General features: G+C 32.8%; 1 protein-coding gene across 1 annotated transcript; it reads left to right on the top strand.

Moving 5' to 3' along the window:
- Nucleotides 1-4,716: 4,716 nt before the first annotated feature.
- LOC108192414 (uncharacterized) lies at nucleotides 4,717-8,052 on the top strand. The gene is made up of 4 exons (XM_017372860.2): nucleotides 4,717-4,987; nucleotides 5,385-6,308; nucleotides 7,371-7,457; nucleotides 7,564-8,052. The coding sequence occupies exons 1-4, from the start codon at nucleotides 4,874-4,876 to the stop codon at nucleotides 7,792-7,794; spliced, it is 1,356 nt and encodes a 451-aa protein (XP_017228349.1). The 5' UTR covers nucleotides 4,717-4,873; the 3' UTR covers nucleotides 7,795-8,052.
- Nucleotides 8,053-14,787: the final 6,735 nt, after the last annotated feature.

Raw genomic sequence — 14,787 nt, 5'->3', positions numbered from 1 at the left:
TCCTCCATGTCGTTTGCTCCTTTGCTCCATTTCAAGTTCATGAGTCTTCAGTCTTCCATAAATATCATCAAGAGACATTTCTCCAAGATCAAGATTGTCTCTTATTGTAGTGACTTTCAAATCCCATTTTTCAGGAAGAGCTAGAAGGAATTTGAGGTTTGAGTCTTCAAGATCATATTCCTTGTCCACCAGAGATAAGTCATTCAACAGTTTGACAAATCTGTCATACAGATCTGTCAGGGACTCACCAGATTTTGAGTCAAAGTGCTCATACTCCTGTGTAAGGATTGTTTTTCTGTTTTTCTTAATGGCCTGAGTTCCTTGACATCTGGTTTCCAGAGCATCCCAGATTTGTTTAGCAGTTTTGCACCCAATCACCCTATTTGACATTGCATTATCAAGGGCACTATGCAACAGATGCTTCACCTTTGCATCTTTACTGATAGATGAGATGTCCTCTGGAGTATAATCTTTCTTTTCTTTTGGAACCATCTTTTGAGGTTCATCTGGAATCCCAACAGAGAGCTTGGTGGGCATATGTGGTCCATCATAAATCCTGTCAAGGTATTCTGGATCAACAGAGTCTAAGAATATGATCATTCTTTCTTTCCAGACTGGATATTCAGATGCCTTAAGGATTGGAACTCTAAAGGATGAAGCTTGTGATTTTTCAGACATGATTGTGTTTAAGATCTCACTGTAGTAATCTTAACAGACCTGGCTCTGATACCACTTGTTAGGTCCTATAAACTCACTATATAAGTTGATATAGTGATCACAATCTGTAACACAGTATGACAATATAAGAGATTGAAAGCAGTAAACTCTTATATTCACAAAGCTTTTTATGGTTACAAAAACTCTCTCAGTGATTTATATTGTATCACTAAGAGCTGCTAGGGTTCTTAACAATATACTCGATAACTCTACTCATCTAGAGTAACCCTAATATGTGTTTATATAGACACAGTTACAAAATCAATCTCTGATTTGATATCCTATAAATCTGCTATGAATTCTATCAATCAAAGATTGCTCCAGTTTTCTGTTTAGTTTCCATAGTCAGTAAATCACTCCTCCGCTTCTATCCTTCCTTGAAGTATATCCGCTTCTGAGTTCTTTCCACGTGTAAACTCTGTCGAGTCTTGACTATGTAAACTCTGATCAGACTTTAACAAACTCTGTCAGACTTTACTAAACTCTGATCAGCTTCCTGATTAAACTCTGATGATTCCTGTTCTAAAACAGACTTTAAGAATATTAGTAATCATCAATTATATCTAACAGATACTAAGTTATGAAGACGTACTTTAAGACGAAGAATCGGCCAACTTAAATGTTTAACTAATGGAGGATATTTAGTTTAGTTAGGCACAGATGAACCACGCAGTACATTTGTGTGTCAGCTATTTAAATTAAATGTTTAACATCAAAGGAAGGTGGCCATTCAGTTGAAGGATAATCAAGAAAAAATTCAACAAACTGAAGATAATGCTGCTGAAGGAAGGTAATTAATGGATTATTTATTCCCTACTCAATATATTTATATTAATCGATTAATTTATTTGCTAATTAATTCACAATGAATTAGTTTATTTCTTGAATTATTACAATTAAATATATAAGTGAAAATTAATTCATTAATTAATTATGTAATTTATATTCAAATTCTTTTATAAGACAATTGATTGTCTTACACTGCTAGATTGTCTCGTTGATAAGATCGGCAAGACAATCCGCAAGACAAAGGGATTGTCTTGCCGAATTATTTTGTTAAGACAATCACAGATTGTCTTGCCAGTATACCGGATTGTCATTTTAAATTGTCTTAGCCAAACATGTAAATTGTCTTACCTAATTGACAACTGATTTGATGGGTGTAGTTGTAAGACAATCTAGATTGTCTTACCAGATTGTCGTACCGAGTTTTTGGATTGTCTTATCGAGATTTCATTGTCTTGCCCATGGATTTGATTGTCATACAAGGGTATTTTGGCCGTTTAAATTGTCTTTTTGACGATTTAAATTGTCATGTTCAATTGTCTTTGTCTTGCAAGTATTTTCAAAGCTCTATAAATATGAGGTTTGGGTTTCATTTCTTAGTGTTAGAAATTTGTAATACTCTTGATCAAGTTGTGAAACTTGATTATTGTTATATTCACAGACTTTCGTTGTTTGATCACTTCGATTATTTTAATCGTTAAACACGAACAATTCATGTTGAATTTATTTTAGATTGTTTAGTGGACATTAACATCAGTCCATATTACTTCTGTAACGATTTTTAAGTTTAACTAATTGTTTCTCTTGAACTTAATTTCATTAATTAATATAAATCTGATTTATTAAACCATTAAATTTTAATCAGATTAATTCCGCGAAAAATCGTAAGATTGTATTCAACTGCCCCTACAATATGGCAGGGACAAACACTAAACATGCTTTACACATATCCTAAATAAGCTCTAGACTTGCACAAGATCCCCAAATAAGCAAAGGTCCCCACCCTGGCCCACCTTGCCGTTCATTTTCTAGATTCGACAATCCTTCATATTCTCCTTGACAAGATTGGGTTGTATTTGCTTTCATAAATGATATCTGTTATATAACAATACAAACAATTAGTTAGATTGTAGAAAGGGGATTGAATACAATCAACAAAATTTTTGAATACTACTTGTATAAATAGATTGTATTCAAACACTAGAGCAATTAAAAACTAAACAGAAATTTAAGAACAAGGCTTTTCACAAATTTCCGATGGATTATTGTGTCCACCTGAGGATTTTTATATTGAAAATCTCCCAAGTAAATTAACTTGGCTGCTTACAGAGAAACTGAAGAGCAAAAGGTTTACATATCTTACTTGCTAAAACTATTACTCTTGCTCTTCTGTTCTTGATGTTTTTGATACATTGAAATGTAAAATTTCATTTTGAATATATAATAAATACAAACTAGGTAAGACTGAACTAGTTTGCAAAAGCATACACCTACACTTTTCTTTACAAATAAAAATATAGAATTTCTTGGACTTGACAGAAAATATGACAGCTGAAATTCTTGTTGCTTTGTTTGAAATGATACGCTTCGAAATTCTCAATATTTGACTAAACCCTTTATAGTTTAGTTTTTAAAACTGGTACAACACCTTTCACATCAAACCATATGACCTGTAGCTGTCAACTGATAACTTGTTGAACATCAACTGATAACAAAGAAGTAACCGTTGATGGTTTCTTGAGTGCATCAATTGATAGACTATTATGGATAGCCGTTGATGAGTTGAGATAGCAGTTAATGATGCTATTATTCTTCATCCGTTGATGCTTATGGATAGCAGTTGATTCTTCACTTGTGCAGATTACATGACTTAGAATATTTACAATTTGTCATCTTAACTACACATCACGATAGAACAATTGCTATATCAGTTGATCAAAATAACATATATCAACTGCTAAAGATACTACTAGTTTTGTTACAGCACCTCATCATCCGTTGATGGGTAATCTGATCAATGGATAATACATTAAGTATGTTATCCGTTGATCAGCTACATATTTGCCAAATTGAAAATAATTATAATATTTTTGTATCATCGAGCATAACATATTCCTAACAGCATCACTACCCATTTTTCACTTACAAATGATGTCATTATATTTATGACTTATCATAAAAAAATGATTCCGTCATTGAAATTTTAATTAAACATTAACTAAACCATAATTTTTAGTTGGATAATATTGTAAATATTCAGAAGATCAAATTTATGTTAAATTAATAAAATGAGTAAATTATTTGAGCAAGATATATAAAAGTATTGAATAAAAGAATTATATTTGGAAATTCACGATGAATTGTAAATTAGTCATTTAAATAAAATTAATTGAATAACTTGATAATGTAATTAAAAAAATTTGTTGGAAAATTTTGTTTCCTCTGTCCACTCAATTTATACGTTTTTTGCCTAATGCTCGGCATATACTTCAATGTTTATATAAATATATAATCCTATGACTTATTTTTTTGATTTTATTATTAAAAATTTAAAAATTTACTTTTTTATTCAGAAAAAGAAATTAAAAATAAACTATAGAATAATATTTTATAAGAGGGTTAAAGTGTGTTTCACGTACTCGTTCGCGTATATACTATCGGGTGGGACTGAAGAAATATTATATTCTAATATAATATACCGTATAATATTTATTTTTGTCACAATAGCACAATATAATTGTAACTTCAAAATTAAACTCACCCATCAAAATTTGAAATTTGAAAGAGAAGATTATATAAAATTTGAAATTTAAAACTTGAAACAAGATAAGCATGAATGTACATTGAGTAGATAAAAAGTAGATAACAAATCCAAAATACTCCCAAACGTCACACATAGAAATGTTTTTTAATATACGTTGTATCTGTACAACTGATAAAAATATATATTTTAAAATATGTCAAATCTTCATACAAAAATATGTTAAATCTCCATAATTGTTAAAAAGAATTTACCCCCTCTCATCAGATTCTTTAGGCTACTTTTTGACACTTATTTCGAAACTCGTATAAAATATAGTTTTATAATATTTTTTATTTTTGGAAAAATCTTTAAAAAATTAACGTTTAAATTGTTATTCTAAAACAAGGTAAAAAAAATGTTAGGAGTATTGAACTTTATAAGAGTATGGAAATACGTGTAAATAGTGAATATAAGCAAATAGGAAACACAAATTTCTCTCGGTTTTTAAACTGACCATTATCTACTATAGTAGGATACAGTGTATTTTGATACTTCATCATTATTTCTATTTTGTATCTCTCTTTTATTATATTTTGTTGTCATAGTTGCTCTTTTGTTGTTGCTGCAATGGAAGCTTACTCAGATCTGTTGCCGCCGGCGGTGACTCCGCCGGCCGTTCAAGTGTTTGACTCCGGCGTTGACCATGCTGCTCAATTTAACAACAACCCCCCTTATGAAGAGGTAAAAAGTGGTTTTTACTGTGTGATTATATTTGATTTTGTGGATAAAGTTTAAATCTTTACGGGTTTTTTGTGTGTTTTTGTTTAATTTGAGCTGTAGTTGTGTAATTTAGAGTGAATAGAGTGTTGGGTTTGGTTGGATTTTGGTTTTAGGGGATATAGTTTATATCTTGAGTTTACTCTGTGAGTGTATCTCTCTCTCTCTCTCTCTCCCTCCCTCCCTTCCCCCCTCTCTCTCTGATTGAACTTCAATTTTGGTTAATAGAGTATGTATCTTGACGGTTGCTTTTGTTGGTTGTGTGTGTGCGAGACTACAGCTGCAATTATATATTTGATTTGAATTGTGATAAATGGTGTTTGTATGATAATTTTTGTTATTTTTGTGTGTGTATTTACAGATGATTACAACAGCAATCATAGCCTTGAAAGAGAAGGATGGCTCCAGTAGACAGGCTATTGATAAGTATCTGGAAAACGTTTATAAAAATTTGCCACCGAATCATGGTACCTTTTTGACTCAGCAACTGAAGAAGATGAAGAACGAAGGGAAGCTTGTCATGAATAAGCATTCTTATATGCTTCCTGGAGTTCAATTTGTTGATGAGAATGTTGGTCAAGTTTCAGTGGGGTTGAAGAGGAGGCCTGGTAGGCCCCCGAAGGTTCAGACAAATGGCAGTGGCGGGGCTGTTAATTTGGAGGCTCCACCGGCTTCTGTGGGGGTTATGGGGGATTCTGGGCTTGTGGGAGGTGCTGCTCCTTTTGATCCAATTGAAGCAGTGCCGAATGTGGTGCCCATTGGTGAGGTTGATGCAGGGACGGTGGTTAAGAGGAGGGGAAGACCACCCAAGGTTCAGGCTATGATGGTTGAAGGTGAGCCCCCTGTGGTAGTTGAGCCGGTTGTAGGAGCAACACCAATTCCAGTTGGTAGGAGGCCGGGGAGGCCACCGAAGGTTAGTTATGGGATGGTTGGAGTTGTAAATGGGGGCTCGATATTGGGAAAGAGAGGAAGGGGGCGTCCCGTCAAGAACCTTGGTGTGGGATCTGGTTTGGTGGGATATGTGGGTGGTGCGAAGAGGGGACGTGGAAGGCCACCAAAGTTCAGAGGAGTTGGGCTGGTCATGGGACAGAGACCAAGAGGGCGACCAAGGAAGGGTACTGTTGCTAGGCCTAGGGGTAGGCCACGAAAGAGTGTGCCAGTTAATGGTGTTGGTGCATCATTCTCTCCTGTTGACGGGATGGGAGAAACTGGAAGACCTTCTAAAATGGCCGTGAGAAGGAACCCAAGAAAACTCAGCGGAAAACCTTTAGGCAGGCCAAAGAAGGTAACTTTCGTTTAACTTTAATGGTTAATTATGTTTGGTACGCTCCGTGTTTATTTGTTTTATCATATGAATCCTATATATTTTAAGATTTTCTCACGAAATGCGCTGTGTCTTGCAAGGTATTAATATATTGTTGATGTCAGAAAAAATCTTGAATGCCGCAATGAACGATTATGTAGATATATATATTAATTAGTCATCCATATCCTCAGTTGTAACTTCAAGTCTTTATTTTTGAAAAAAATTAAGTATGTTTCAGCTATTTTTCGTTGTAGTGTGGTGTTGAAGATATCCATGAATGTTTCACTGAGATTATTTGTGTATCTTTAGCAATTTCATTTATCTCTAACATCTCTGTTATGTTCCAGATGTAGTTATTACAACATTAGCGCGGTGATTGCGTATAATTAGCTCTCGGCTACTTAAGTTGCATGCATCTGTTGTGTGTTAATATGAGAACTGGCATCTTATCACTCTCATGGTTCAAGTAGATTACTTTGGCAAAGTGTTAAATTTAAATAGTCTTTACTCTTTACTTTATTTAATCTGCTTGATTTACCATGTGTATATATTGGGAAAAAATATATAGGACCACGCAATGCGTTGTGTTCAGTTTCCCATTTACCTGATACACATATGGATTATGGAAGATAAAGATTTTAGTGGTAACTTGGGACCTCTTTACAAGTTGTGTATTAGGAAAAGACGGAACTAAATGCAGCGCATTATGCGACCCAGATATATAATATAGAGACTATGGTTATGATTTTGCATATATGTATCTTTCATTACGCTGCCCAAATATGAACAAAACACACTTTTGTAGTACGCACGGCCTAAAAGTGTATATGCACAATTCAGCATCAATAGTTCTGGTCCATAACTGTATTTGTACATCTGAGACATCTGTAAATTTAACCTAATTGAAAAGTTTGTGGCATGATGTACCTGCTAAACAACTTTTAGAATTAATAATATTTGGGTGGTTTCAATATTCTCATTGTATGTAGAATTAAATCTTGTTCTCGTTCTTAAATTTGTGCTTGGTGATTTGAACTATAGGATGCTTCAGCTCAAGGACCAGGAGTTCAAGCAGCAATTCAGCAGTCAAGATCCTTGCAAGACTTAGCAGCAAGAGTTGAGCATTTTGTAAGTCCACATGGAGTAGTGTTTAAGTTATTGTTCTAGTTTTATTTAGATGTTGGAGTAGTGCCAAGTGACATCTGGTGTATGTGCTTGTCATTTTATTATGCAGCAATCCAGGATTAAGCAATCAGTGGGTGTTGTTAAGTCATATCTAGACATTGAAGTTGCACCTATTGCTGTTCGTGTGCTAGAAGAGCTAGAAGTGATGGCTTCCAGTGATTTGAATGTTGAACTAGGTGCACCAAATGCTGAAAATACAGGAGTAGCAGGCGCAGGTGCTGCACCATCAAGTGACCAAGGTGGCCAGGAAAGTGCCCCAGTTGCACCATTGCCTGTTTAACAATCGGAACCTCCATATCTTAATTAAGGGCATCTTTTGACTGTCATGATATATTTATGATATTCAAAATGTTTGATTTGATGTTTGTAGAGATAGTTAAGGAAGTAGGGCAGAGGAGGAGAGATCGTTGCAAAATTTGACAACTTTCAGATGGATGGAAAATCTGTTGTAGTTGTAACTTATCACAACTTGTCAGTCAGTATTGATTTCAAATAAGATCTGAAGGCAATTTAATGTCTTCAAAACGATAAATCTTTATTTGATTCCTTAGGCTATGATAGTTTAGTTTTGAATAGTATCTATAAATTATTGCTGAATATTTATATTAGTATAAGGTTCATTATCCGGTACAGGATGTTTTGTTATTGCTGACCAGGGATATCTCTTTGAAATGATCTTCCTGTATTATGTTATGTGCTTGCTGGCTGCTTAGTTGCTTGGCAATCTTTGTAGTGTGAACGAACTGGAACAGCCAGCTACCTGAGGTGGTGAAGGTATGACTCTTCACTCTTATATGTGTTCTGCCATTGCTTAGAACTCGCGAGCAATTCCAAGCACGAAGAGCATATACTGTTTTCTCGCCTTCTGTTAGTAGAACAATGAATGTTCATTAGTTGTGTTTTTTTCATTTCTAGTTACGAAAACATGCTACTCAAACACGTGAGTCTCTCAAATAGAAAGTTTAGGTTACTAAGACTTGCCATTGTACTTGCACAGGTAGGAGTCCCAAACAGACTGTTTTAGGTATAAATATAGTGAATCTACACACGTTCTGTAACAGAATTGCCTGTTTGAGTAGCAAGTTTTCATAACTAGTAGTTGTTTTGAAGAACTGGGATTCTGTAACGGAATTGCCTGTTTGAGCAGCAAGTTTTCATAACTAGTAGTCGATTTGAAGAACTGGGTCGACTCTCATCTAGTCATTACACAAGAGCGAGTTAATCCATGGTCTGTCTTCTAAACATACATATTGTTGTGTTGTTTATTATAATCATACCCTGACATTTTTTGGTTAGTTTCATGTAATTGAATCATGTATGAGCACAAGAGGCTAAGTTAATGTCGCATCGATTTCTATTGGCTCTTGTATTGCCTGAGGCCAGAAAATATATTAATTTTCTGTTTCCCTGTAAACAGAAAAAGATGACAGCCGCTGATGAAAATTGCAGAAGTAATCGAGTGAGAGAATCCTTTCGACACTACATATGGCCCCCAAATCTAGAAATTTGAAGGTCATTCCACAACATTTATCTTCTGATTTCTTCATAAATATCTTCATCCATGGGTTCTGGTATAGTGGTATGCTTCTAAATTTGTTTTCTATTCTCATTGATTAATCATTTTACATGTTTCGTATAAAAATCCTTATGCATACAAGCATATATTGGATATGACCAAGTATAAACTATGAACAGGGATTATAATGCCGAAAGCCACAGACTAAGGGTGTTGAGAATCGCCTGGTCTTTTTATTATCTGATATCACTCTTTTTATGGTAAGCATGAAGATCATTTTGCATATGTAAAAACTATCCGTTCGCTGGAATGAGCGCAAAGGAGAAATATTTTTAGCTTCTAATATGAGTATGATTTGGCAGCTTTACACAGGGCAGGAGCTTATAAACACTTGATGATGACGAAGACTAAGAACTTGAAGTGCCTTCAAGTGTTCAAGTAAGAACACAAGTATGCTAAATATGGTGAAATAGCAACATCTCGAATGTTTACTGTTATGCCTTTGTAGTCTTCTCAGCTGGGAGATTTATCGAGCTTAATCATCTTTTCTTTCTTCACAGCAAGTATGATCTGTATGTTAAAAGAAAAGAAAGAGTTGATATTGAGAAAGTAAAACCATACTATCTGTTTCTTGCTGACAAGTAGGGGTGAACATAAACCCGTTCAACCCGCTAACCCAATCCAAACCGATCCTTTTTTAGGCCGATTAACCCGACCCGTTCAAAATCGAAAAATAAATGGGTTAATTTTTAAAAAACCCGATTAAGTTGGGTTGGGTCAGGGTTTTACAGATTTTAACCCTGAACTAACCCAACCCAACCCGATTATATATATATATGTATACATATATATATATGTATACATATATATATATATATACATATATATAATATTTACATACCTATTTTACATTTTTTAGTTTATCTCAATCAATCTCTAACCTAATTTGATTTATCTAGGGTGTGTCTATACATTTACAACAGCAATATGAATAATTTTAAGTATCTCGATAACTATAAAATGTAAATGATGACTTTTGGAATTTGAACATGATTAATGATTTGTTAATGAACTGATATACACATTATAAATAAGAGTTCATAACTGAGTGTGTATACAACAATTTCCTATTATTTCACCATTGTTTAAATGTTTCACCAATGTAATAGGCTTCCCTCTTCGATCAAAAACTTACGCATCGACTGATATTGGTGAATGATTCATAGAAACTGAGTAACTATAAATATGTATGCCGACTGTTACTAGCTACCGGTGTGCGAGTGAGTTTTTTTTTTTTTCCTATCGCGATGAATGACTAAATTTTTATTTATTATAATTTTCGCAAGTTTAACCCAAACCAATCCGACCCAACCCGAATTAATTGGGTTGGGTAGGGTTGGGTTAGATAAAAAAATTTCAGTTAACGGGTTAAGTTTTTATTAAGCCGAACTAATTGGGTTGGGTCGTTTTTTTCCAAAAACCCGCCCAACCCAACCCATGTTCACCCCTACTGACAAGGTAAGAAATTCAATTTGCAGGGCGGTCCTAAAGTTCGAGGGATCCTAATCAAAATCGGTTATGGGATCGTAATTCGTCTGTGCTCCACATTTTCTTCAGATTTATATACATGTATATATACATGTGATTCTGAAAATTCAGGCCCCTAAACGTTTGAACTTAAACGCAAGGCTTGCTAGTCTATAATCAGAGGGTATGCCCTGTCAGTTACTTGATACATATTTCAGATTTTGTCTTGATTTACATTACAGTGTTCTGTTAAACTTTCTGTGTGTGTCGCAAACTTCCTGCAAAGCTGAAGTGGTAAAACCAAGCTTTGTATTGATAGACAACAGAAGATTAGTTGGGGAAACATCTTAAGTTAGAATTCATGCATTCATCAGTCGGTTAATTTTGAGCGAGCCACTCGATCTTCTCATTTTTACGTGTTCGTTTAGATTTTTTTTCATTCATGAAATCCGAGGGTATTTGATTGGGATTGTTTGAAATCCATTAAATCTCGAGGTATTCAATTGAGATGTTAAATTATGCTACAAAAATATGGTGGTATTCAATTAGGATTTTAAATTATGCTTTAAAATCTGATGATATTCAGTTGGGATTGTTTAAAATCTAAGTAAAATCTGATGGTATTCAAATGCCGATAGATTTTTTGAATTTCATAAAATGATGGATTTTGTGACATTTTTCGGTGTATTATAAGGTTTTTGAAATTCCACCAAAATCAATGAAATTTTGAAGTATTGCGCTTAAAGCCTATCAAGAATGCACACAAAATCAAAATCGCATACAATCCATTAAAATTTATAAACTAAAAATAATTCATTAAAATCTCAATTGAATACACCTCATTAACTAAATTAGTCGAGTCAACATCTTAATTAATTTAATTTTTTGAAAAACGTCGTAAATTCGATATATTTCGAGAATTTGTAAAATTATAGTATCTGGGCCGAGAGCCTATATTTCCCGGGGCTAGGAATCTGGTTGATCACCCTGGCAATTAGGTAATTGAGGTTCTAAAGGGGCCTAATAAGACAAACTACGATTGAAGGGGCAATTAGGAATCTTTGTTTGTGTCATTATCCTTGTGAAATACTCTCCCTCCGTCCCAATTTCACAATCCCTCCGTCCCAATGAATTGTATATAATTTCTTTTTTTAGACGTCCCATCAATTGTATACATTTCAAAAGAAGTAAATTTTTATAATATAAAAAATCATTACACCAACCACTTTCTTCCACTATCTCCATTTTATAATAATATAAACACTATTACACTCACTAATTTTCTCCACTATCTCAAATCTATTATTAAATATAAATGGTCCCATCATTATACCCACTTTTCATCTAACTTTACTTATTTATTACACAGTTTCTTGGTCTCCGTGTCCCAGTCATTTGTATATGACTGGGACGGAGGGAGTACTTTTTCTTTAGAGCCTTCTTTATTTAGATAAAAAGGAATAATTGGGAACTTGGCATATGAACTATTTAAGAGCTTCATTCATTCCTAATAGTATTAGTTCAAAATTCCGTTCAATAAATTAAATATTATTTATGTAAATAAATTATCCATTTCGTGACTCCTTCAGAAATTGTACGGTGAGCAACACTTTCGCATTTTTTACAATTTCCGATATAAGTTCAGAATAATTTCAATCTAATTTTAAAACTATTTTACCACATATAACAATAAGAAATTAAGTATTAACATATTTGTTGTTATTGTTTACAATATTTGTTTGAAAATTTAAAAACATATAATTAGTTTTATTTTAGCGGGACCTTTCGAGTAGTATCTTGAACGGCTTAAGTTGTAAGACGAAAGCCATGTCCATACAGTACTCTCTCCATCTCTAAATAATTTTTTTGTTTGTGTTTTTCACATTTGCCAACACATATTTTTGATCGTTAATATTTTTCATTTTGTATTAGTATTAAATATAAAAATTTCACCGTATTAAAGTACCCGTGAATACGAATATAATAAGATCAATCATTGTTATATTTAATTTTATAAATTAGATATAAATTAGTATTTATCTCATATTATGAACAATACCAACATCAAGAAGAGGAAAAGAAAAAAGAAAGGGAAGCATACGTGCATTTGGTTTTTGAGTTGGAGCCGCTAGAATGTTGTTTTTACTTTTTTTAATATTTCGTCAAATTTCACGTATCTCGTTGTCATTCAGTGTACTTAATACAGTTGGTGTAAACATGGCGCTTTTAAACGTGCTAGATACTCCTAATTTACATTTTGTTATTTATTTGTCAAACACATCCGTGTGATTTTATTTTATCCAAATTTATATTAAAATGTGTTTATAATCTCTTTTTTTTGTAGGATTTTAAAACTTACATCATTTTTATTCTCAGATCTGATCGACAATGATCAATCGTATATCGTTTGTATAATTCATTGAATGATAAAATATTGAATATATGCTGATCTGATATAATAATTCACAGTTATGATAATTTAACTAATAATTATAAGATTTAATTGATTATTATCTTTGTAATCATCAAATTGATGGGTTCTTAATATCTTCTCATTTAAATATTATATTAGAATGTAAAACTAAAATAAAAAAAGTCTCTTTCAATTATAATTTTGTGTTGTAAGAAAAATTACAAATATTTAATCATTATTATTAATCAACAATCCAAATGTCAAGGAAAATGGACAACAGAAAAAAAAAACCTAATATATAACATTGATTTATTTATAATCTTTTTCGTGTAGTGTTTTCATTTTTTAACACCAATTTCAATCCGTGAACCTAATTAATATCAAGAACCTCTCTATATGTATGCTTGTATAACTCATTGGATTAAAGGATAAAGGATATTTACACCTATTTATCATTATAGTTGGATAAAATTGTAATAAACATCATTTTAACTCTCTTATCTACTGAATATTATAATTATTCTTAGCAAAAAATATATTATAATAGTTAACGAGATATTATAACTAGAAGGAGAAGTGTTTTCAAACTCGAAATTACACCCACCCTTTTGTCCCTATCCTTTCTTTCTAGATTTTTTTGTTATTTCGCACACATTTTAATGCGTAGTTTCATAATTTAATTTTAATTTTTTTTACAAAAAAAGTAAATATTAAATTTTTATTTATAAAAAACACAAAACAATTTATCAAATTATATTTTATAGGACCCTATCCTCGATAAAAAGAGAGGGACGAAAAGAGTAGCTAAATAGATAAGTTTAATTAAAGTTTTGTGTTGGTATAGGAAGGAAAAGTAATTTTATTTCAATTATTAGAAAGGCTATTAGAAAGGCTGGGAATTTAATTATAGTTTTGTGTTTAGTTTTGTGTTGGTATGAGGGAAAAATATGGTTTTTTCGATCTTGCACGAATAGATATCAACAACCTGATATAGGTCAGGTTCAAGAGAACCCGTTCTTAAGATAGAATTATAGAACCACTAATGTTCTGTCGCAGAACCCTAAATTTTAAATATATATTTAGGAGACAAGTCTAAATACATATTTTTTTCATGTTTTTCATCATTGTGTATGTTCAAAAATAATTTTAAAATATAATACATATATATTGATATTTTTTGCATGTGAAGTTCTGCTGCTCAACACTAACTAGTACTAGAAATAAGGTAATGATCGTTCCCTCTTGAACATGAGTCACCTCATATATATAATACTGATTATATGTAAATTTTAGTCATTAATATCCTAATTTGATGAATGAAAAACAGGCCTCCTAATGTATCATAATTCAAAAACGAATTTGACGATTAATTTATCATTTAATCAATTCTCTTTTTAATTTTTAATGGAAATCCAATTAGAAATAGAACATTGTGATATTGACAATTGTACCCCTCATTCCAAGCTGTACCTTGGCCTTAAAGAATTCCCTGGCATACAGCGCACAGTAGATTTTCCTGTCAACTCAACTTACCCACCACCCTTTGGAGTTTGCAAATTCCATTTACCAATTAGGGTGATAAACAAGATATTATTCAGAGAGATTAACAGAGAGAGATACTGACAGTGAGAGAGATTAGAGAGAAGGTGGAGAGAGAGATTTTGAGAGAGATTCAGAGAGGGGAGAGAGAGCAAGTTGGGTTTGTTTGCCACCAAATAGTTTACCTTTTACTGTGACTTTTGAAAATCCATATGCCTCAAAAACTTCAAGTGGGTCATATTCATTTTATCTCTGTAGCTTTGAGGTCCTACAATCCC

The sequence above is a fragment of the Daucus carota genome, chromosome 2, assembly GCF_001625215.2.
Source record: "Daucus carota subsp. sativus chromosome 2, DH1 v3.0, whole genome shotgun sequence".
Taxonomy (NCBI): domain Eukaryota; kingdom Viridiplantae; phylum Streptophyta; class Magnoliopsida; order Apiales; family Apiaceae; genus Daucus; species Daucus carota.
The sequence above is the reverse complement of the archived record's forward strand: the minus strand, read 5'-3'. Positions and strand labels throughout refer to the sequence as shown.

Bases quoted from the DNA above. Each gene is read 5' to 3' on its own strand.
- LOC108192414 (XM_017372860.2), top strand. From the start codon at position 4,874: ATGGAAGCTTACTCAGATCTGTTGCCGCCGGCGGTGACTCCGCCGGCC. The intron at 4,988-5,384 runs GTAAAAAGTGGT...GTGTATTTACAG, and splicing joins ACAACCCCCCTTATGAAGAG to ATGATTACAACAGCAATCAT. The intron at 6,309-7,370 runs GTAACTTTCGTT...TTTGAACTATAG, and splicing joins CTTTAGGCAGGCCAAAGAAG to GATGCTTCAGCTCAAGGACC.